Raw genomic sequence first — 8,434 nt, 5'->3', positions numbered from 1 at the left:
ACGTCAATCGAACCCGGGTGCGCACCAAAAGTGCTAGTGTGAAAGCACCCTGAGAGCGTGTTGAGGGGCCCTATAGCTTGAGGGCTTTCAGGACTCTGTAGCTCACAGCACTGAATGTCAAGACATCACGTTCTTCCTTGAGGAAGCTCTGTGGTATTGTGCCAGGACTTAGATGCTATATATATTTAAAAAAAAAAACATTGAAATCTCCCAATGATTGTTTTCCAGATTATCCTATAAGGGAATATGATTGATGAAGAGGGCCATTAGCATACAGCTTTGTTTTGAAAATCTCCCTTTGTCTCTGAGAGATATGCATTTATGTTTTAAAATCATGTTTCAAAAGTATTTCTTTCTTTATCTGTTGCATGGCCTTAGTCCAGATTTGCTGAGCCCATTGTGTTTGGTGCCATTTTTCTCAAAGATCACTCTATGGCTGCACTGCTCAGCTGAGACCAATTTTAGCTTGGCCCAAACTATGACTTAGTTCAGTGCCAAAAAGACCAAAGTCCAAGTCCTAGTCTTTTTCCTTTTCTTTTCTTTTCTTTCCTTTTCTTTTCTTTTCTTTTCTTTTCTTTTCTTTTCTTTTCTTTTCTTTTCTTTCTTTCTTTCTTTCTTTCTGTCTCTCTCTCTCACTCACTCACTCACTCACTCACTCACTCTTTCTTTCACTCTTTCTTTTCATTTTTTTCCTTTCCTTTTTCTTTTCTTTCCTTTCCTTTCCTTCCTTTTTCTTTTCTTTTCTTTTCTTTTCTCCCTTACTTTCCTTTTGGTGTTCTTTTTCTTTGTGCCTTCCTTCATTAATGGAAATTCATTAAAAAACAAATTTATTATTTTAAAGGGCACCTATTATGCCCCTTTTTACAAGATGTAATATTGGTCTTGGGTGTCCCCAGAATGTGTCTGTGAAGTTTCAGCTCAAAATACCCAACAGATCATTTATTATAACAGCTGGAAAATGTCATTTTTGGGGTGTGTCTAAAAAAGAGCTGTTTTGGAGTGTATCGCTTTAAATGCAAATGAGATGCATATTCCCGCCCCCATCTCCAGAAGAGGGCGTAGCGTATACATCTCTCTGCATTGCATACCTACAGCAATAAACAGCCGATAGAAGCAGCATAACTAAGAGCGAGAGAACCGGTGTTTAGCCGTACATATGGGAAGCCAAATGCACTGAAAGTGGGACAAAACAGTGCAATGTTGCGCTGACCTGACATCGGCACCGATCAATTGACCGAGCCGCGCTACCGAACGAATCTCACAAGCGCGGCACTGATCAGTTAAAAAATACTTAATGTACGCAGTACGCACACAAATATGGTTAAAACGCTAAGCACTATAACAACATGACACTCACAAAGGAATCTGGAGTGATGCACGTATTTAGGTAGATTTTGAGGCGCATTACCTTGAAAAATGAAAGTAATCCACAGCGTCCTCAGCAGCTCAGATGTTGGGAGAAAATTAAGCCTCTAAAGTTCAGTCTTACACCCAAACACAGAGCAACGGGATTGCTTGCGAGACATTGTTGGCGTTACAGCTGCTCGAGCGCGGAGAAAATGGAGGACAGTGTACAACCGCTGAGGGTGGAAACTATAGCAATGCAGGGCTGTCAATCAACCCCCGTGGCCCGGCCCTATGCAGTGTGACGTCACACTGCATGAGAATCAAAAGGGCAGGCCTAGTTAGAATGATTTGGTTTAAAGGGGATTAAAAAATGAGGAGTGGGTGGATTTTTATGATTGTACACTCTACAAAATGCTGGGTTGTTTCAACCCAACTTTGGGTCAAATATGGACTAACCCAACTTTTGGGTTAAAAATTTAATGTAAAAATTTAACCCAACGTTTGGGTTAGTCCATATTTGACCCAAAGTTGGGTTGAAACAACCCAGCATTTTTTAGAGTGTAGGGTGGTTGTGTTCACACACTGCCAACACAGATTTATGCCCAAACACCATGTAAAAGTGGATTTTGCATAATAGGTGCCCTTTAAACTAAAACAATTTAACAAAAAAAAAAACTTTTTCCCCTTCCTTTTCTCTCTCTCTTTCTTCCATTTTAATTTTTTTCTTGTTACTTGTTTTTTCTTTCTTCCCTTCTTCATTACTTCCTTTGTTCCAGCAAAGTGACAAAGTGAACTGAGAGTAAATCCACCCTAGCACAAGTCATGTTTGACAAAGTTAATCGTCTGGAAGTGACACCACTCCCCATATAACTTGATGTTTTCAACTTGTGGTTGCCAAGACAGCAACAACATCTGGATGAATTTCTGCTCTAGTCTTGAATCATGTGAGCCCACAGCACATTTAAATCCTAAATGCTGTCATTATTTCATAGTAATGAAACATGTAATAACTTCATAGTCAGTGAAATATACTGTATCTGCATCATTCAGAGGAGATGGCAAGAGCTTCTCTTGATCACACACACAGAGAGTATAAATATTTCTATTGTTAGTCTAGATTTCTTTCTGTTTCTCAAACTTTCCTGTATCTCCTTCACATTTCCTAACCTTGTGGCACAGCTAAATTGTGCTATATAAGCAGAAATAAGGTGGTAAACCGAACTTTCAAGACAATGTTTAGACTCTTTGAAAGGAAGAGTCCCTGTTAAAGAAGAAGGCACTAAGTGTTTCTATGAATAAAATCCCATCATCCCTCACTCTTGCCACACCAGCCCTGCTCCATACAATGTGTGTCAACAACACTATGAGCGGTATGTTTTGGGAAAAATGCAGAAATTGTGTGTACTGTATACAAATTCTTACTCCCAAGTAGGGCTGTGCGATTAATCGAAATCGAATCGAAATCGCGATTTGAGACGTTGCGATTTCCTAATCGCAAAGCCTGCGATATGGACGCGATATTACTCTGTTCCAGAGCATATGCATGACTGCCAGCCTTGAGTTGCAGTCTTACTAACCAATAGAGTGAGCGCACCTCCGTTCTCCCCAATCAGCACTGCTCTAGCCAACTGCGTAAACACCCACCATTTAAAAAAAAGAAGAAAAAAAAAACCAGAAAGCGGGAGAGAGACAGAGTGGGATTATGGCGTCTACAGGTCAGATCGATAGTTAGGCAAATTAAAACTACAGAAAAACGTATGCAACTTAAGCTTCAAAATGACAGATAGCGAACAAAAAAGGTAATTTCCAAGAGCTGCGTCACAGCACATATCAAAAGCTCCCTTCTCGGTTCTGTTTTCAGTACTGGAGAATAAAAGATACATTCTTAGATGTTTTTGTTAGTACGTGTACGTTATTTTACACATTTTATCTCCCCAACAGATTAATGTGAAATAAGTTTTTGATGCACATCTGGCAGTATGGATGAGGCTTGACGCACGCGCGCAACCTGTCTCGTAATGCTCGAATGTAAATTCAGTCTAACTGCTTGCTAATTTCACTTGCATGAAATGAAACATTCAGCACATTTTCCACTTGTTCTTAAAATCCCAAATACTTAAAATGAATAAATCAGCCTATGTAACATATGTAATACTTTAATAATTGACTTAAGAAATAGTTCTTTATTTATAAAAAATAAATATTTTCTGTGAAATTCAGTAATTAAGTTAATTCTGTAAAAGTAGTTATACCATTATAATCTTGCCTGCTGAAAAAAAAAAAAAAAAAAACCCCTCCCAAAACAAAATAAAAAATGTAATGGATTTCAGGGTTATAATGGGAATTGTATTGGTTTTAATGTAAACTATAATGGTGTCTATTTGATGGATTGTATTGGTGGGATGTAATATGGCAGATGGCAACCAATAGAACAACAGTAATTCCTATTGGAATAATGCCCAAAACAAAAAGGAATTTTGTAATGGTTTAATGGAAACTATAAGAATTTCTGTGATGGATTCTATTGTTTTTTTTCAGCAGGGTAATGATACCCATACTGTGCTGCACATTATTGGCAATATTGAGCTGAAGCTTGACTTTGCAAATTTAAAATCGCAAATCAAATTGCAATCGCAATATCAGTCAAAAAAAATCGCAATTTGATATTTTCCCCCAAATTGCACAGCCCTACTCCCAAGCAGAAAAGTTCTTACTTGAGTGTAAGAAAGGGTTTCATATGTTAATGTAATGAATACAAAGGATTTGGAAAGGCTTAGTCTAGTTTGGCTTTATGTCCATACTTTTTAGAAACTACGTTTTCCAGTCCTTGTCAGTTCAGGTCAGCTTTATTATGAGGATTAAATAAAACAGCAGTGTCTTTATTCTGTGACATTTCTAAACTCACAGTCGTCTAACACAGTGGCTGACTGCTCCATGTGTGGGTCATTGTCTCACACACACGCGTACACACACACACACACACACACATGCTCAGTGAGTGATCTGACAGTCTCATTTAATCAGTTTTGCTGTGAGGTAAAAGCATGTGACATTTGTTCTGTCAGATCTGTCAGCTCAAATGTCAACCGCTTTTTTAAATGTACTGATATGATCTACTCTCAGTCAGTGTGATATAGATGAATTGAGGGGGCTGCTGTATATTGGATGTTACATGAATAAAACGGGGGCTTGTTGCAGTGTATGCTAATGCTAACTGTTGATGGTGTTTCTGGTCAAAAAATGCTGTTCTTTTGAACTTTCTATTCATCAAATAATCCTGAAAAAAGTATCACAGTTTCCACATAATGTTAAGCAGCACAACTGTTGTCAGCATTAATAATAATAATAATAATAATAATAATAAAGTGTTTCTTGAGCAGCAAATCAGCATATTAGAATGATTTCTGAAGGATCAAGTGATACAGAAACTGGAGTAATGGATGCTGAAAATTCAGTTTTGCCATCACAGCAGTAAATTACATTTCATAATATATTAAAATAGAATGTAATATATTAAAAAGGCTGTTTTTAATGTTTGTGCTGAGTTTTTTTTAAACCTTTAAATGGTAGTGTATAGGGAATGTATATTGTGTATTTTCAAATGCTACATCATGATAGTGTTTTCAAAAACATCAGCCTATGCTTTTCTTTTGTTATTTTTCTTTTAAATGAATGAACAATATGCATTTAGTTAAAAACAAGATTAAAATACTCACCAAGTGCTTACATGGAATCCCATTAGAAAATTAAACTGCCACCATTAGGATAATCCACACATGCAACTGTTGTGTCTAAAGACCATCTCATTTTTATAATTTCACATGTTCTTATCCAGAAAATCAAGTGATGACAGTCTAACAACAGGCCCTGCTGTGGAGAAAATGCAGTCTGCCAGAGAATCAGATATACTTTATGAATCGAAATATTGCTAAACGTGAAAGCTGAAAGCTTATGACACATCCACAGAATCACCCAATGTATTTTGTTGTAATGTCAGTTTAGGTGAGGAATTCAGTGGCAGATTGAACTAAGAGGAATCAAATATTCTAGTAGTACTTTGCTAGTTGACTAGTTAGGTTACTCGCCTAGTTCTGCACACCCTGTTGCAGGCTTTTTCTGGCCACACATGGAGAATTAGCAATCTGTCGTGTTTGTGGCCACATCCCCACATTTTCCATGTCTAATCAGCTCGGTGGTTTAGACCATTGGTGTTAGTGAGTCCCTTGAATAGAATTGCCTTTTGGAAAACTTGTGCAAATGCTGAAATTATGCAAACCATCTGAGCAAATGGATGCCTGATGGGCCTGGCTTTTCTTCCTGAACTCTAAAATCTGAAGATGTTTGCACATTCACTCTAGGGGCACTTGAAAGAGGGAGTGGAGCTGTTTTTTTGAAGCTCTGCCATCCCATTTCTTGTCAAGTGGATAAATAAAGACCGTTCCTCTTCGGCAAAGAAGAAAACGCTTGTTGCAGAGAAATGGGCCTCAACAAATTCTCTCAGGCAAACCGTTTCTGACTGATGGAAAATGATGACTGTTTGCTTGGGTTGTCGATAGTAGAAGCGTACTCTTACATGTGATAAGCACATATTGACCTTGTGTGTTCACTGTCATATTCAATATTTCAACTCATGTTATGACCATGTAAACTGAATAACATATCTATATCAGGATACCAGGAAGAGACAGGACATGACATAATCTCTGGAGCATTGTCCACATGAAGCAGAACTCAAGCAACAGGAATTACAATTTAATAAATGGTGGAGAAATGTGCTTAATGGGCTTAAAATAGGCTTGACTTTATTTATGCAAAATATAATTTCTTTTCATTTGTTGTGACATGTGACCTGGATATGTTTTTGTAAGATTACCTTGCGCAAAAATGCTGTCCATAATGTACCTGTTACGCAATTCTCAGAAACCATTTGCAGTAAAACCGCAAAGCATCTTCAGTTCTCTTAAACACACAGGTTTGACCGCATACCATCTAATCCCCAGATACTTGTACTGATGTAGCGATAAAAGACCTGAAACACAAAGCTGGTTGCTGGATGCTTTTCATATTACTGCAGAAAGTAAGCCTAACACCTTATACTATTACATTAATTGGTCTGCAGCTGTGTGGACCATTTCTGTGTGCTTTGTGTTGTGTTTGTTTAAATGTCAACTGCTGATGGCACTGAAATGCTGAATAATGATTGAAAATGATAAGCAGCTTCAGTGATTGACTCGCAAGAATCAATATTTCTTTTTCCCCCTGATAAACGCGCAGGAAACTGGCTGTTGCTGGAGGACGGTGGGATGAAGTGTTTTGACTTTTATTTCTGGACAAAACCTTTTTCCACTGTTCACTTTTCAGAGATATGGATTTCCAGGCGTTTATTTTCAGTGTCGGGAAGCATCTTGATTCATGCAGTATGTCTTTTTGGTACAGAATCTTTCCACACTCTGTTGGAGTTCAAATTTCTTCTCTTATAAATCCCTGAAATTTTGTATGATTGATTTTAGCTTGAATGCTGTAATACAGGCAGTAAGTACTACGGTAAGACAGCCCTCAGTACCTCACCCCAACTCTGTGAAGTTCATGGCTGTTTCATTGTGGTCTGTATGTCCTGTGTTTATTCTTGATAGATGCTCATAGATCAAGTGGATTAAAGCGAATGAGTGAGGACATTTAGGACACGAGTCACCTTTTTGCCATTAAATAAAGCCAAAAATGTTCATGATATGTAGCCAGACATGGTTAAATTAGAAAGACATCAGTCTTTCTTGGTTTCCCTCTGAACTGGAAAAGATTTATTATTGGCTGACTGAGTCTGTCTTTTTTTCCCCCAAACAGATGTGCAGAGCATAGGCATGTTTATTTATCATCAATATTTGTATGTATATAATTGATATATTGTGTGTGTGTGTTTAACATACACAAAAATCAAGTCCCATCGAAATCTAAAAATATTCTTAAATATTTAAAAGAAATATAAAAAAATATTAAAATGTTGTTAAATATTAAAATATTTTATGTTGTACTATTACATTTTTTTATTCAATTTATTAAAAAATATTTATTTTGATTTCTCCAGACCATAGTCAATTAATATGCCACTCAGTAAACCATGTGTTATGAAGGTACAACTTTAATTTAACTAAAATGGCCTGGATAATAATCATGAGCCAAGTCTATAAATTTCGTCCAAAATTCGGCTCAAAAATCATGTTTGCGCCCACCTTTAAAGCAAAGTGAGACCCGTGGTGATCTCGACCTTGGATTGCAAACAAAAATAGTCTAACTTTTTCTCACCTCACATCCAAAATTCCTCATTTTATTCCTCTTCTCTTTTTCTCTGTGCAGTTATGTGCCAATGCGATGATTTTCCTGTGCACCAACATCATTGGCATCTGCACACACTACCCAGCAGAGGTGTCTCAGAGACAGGCCTTCAAGGAGACCAGAGGATACATCCAAGCCAGAATACACCTTCAGAGAGAGAACCAGCAGCAGGTTGGCAAGCGCTCGAGTAAACAAACACACCTACCCGCCCGACACTTGTTTACCTCATGAATGTGCATGAAGCATGCTGATAACATGCTGTGCTTTAGCTCTTAGTAAAATCTTGTGAGACTGTAAAACCTTGTGAGAAAAGTTACAACGTTAAATTCATGCTTTAAAGCACCACTGCTTCAGCCATACACAAAGCTTTAAAACATTGTGTCAAGTTAATAATAGTAGTATAACTATAAAAACAGTTTTTGGAAAATGTAAATTTTCTAGTCCTAGAGATTTGTTTTCAAATATAGTCTAAATTATAGTAAAGTATATATTGTATATAGATATTTGACATTTAATATACATTTTTCTAGTGTGAAATATTGCATTGGCTAGATATTGTTCATTGTAAGTATCTATATCTCTATAAAATGATTATAATAGTCCTTATCAAGTGTCCAGTGATTGTAAAATTTAGCGAAGTCATATATATATATATATTATATGAAAATAAAAAAATAGTATACTAAAATACTATTTTAGCGTTTCTACTTCAAAATTTCTTGTTTAATTAAACTTAGTGTTACTTGTACACACACAC

The 8,434-nt window shown here is 36.9% G+C and overlaps 1 protein-coding gene across 4 annotated transcripts in view; it reads left to right on the top strand.

Moving 5' to 3' along the window:
• The window catches only part of LOC107668560 (adenylate cyclase type 6-like), a 42,632-nt gene that overhangs the window by 20,520 nt on the left and 13,678 nt on the right, over positions 1-8,434 (top strand). For all 4 annotated transcript variants that reach the window (XM_016460486.1, XM_016460488.1, XM_016460489.1 and 1 more), the window contains exon 4: positions 7,699-7,848. In XM_016460486.1, the coding sequence (XP_016315972.1) occupies positions 7,699-7,848 (150 nt within the window). The remainder of the gene's footprint in view (positions 1-7,698; positions 7,849-8,434) is intronic.

Source organism: Sinocyclocheilus anshuiensis, unplaced genomic scaffold (genome assembly GCF_001515605.1).
Source record: "Sinocyclocheilus anshuiensis isolate Anshui unplaced genomic scaffold, SAMN03320099.WGS_v1.1 scaffold32, whole genome shotgun sequence".
Classification (NCBI taxonomy): domain Eukaryota; kingdom Metazoa; phylum Chordata; class Actinopteri; order Cypriniformes; family Cyprinidae; genus Sinocyclocheilus; species Sinocyclocheilus anshuiensis.
The sequence above is the reverse complement of the archived record's forward strand: the minus strand, read 5'-3'. Positions and strand labels throughout refer to the sequence as shown.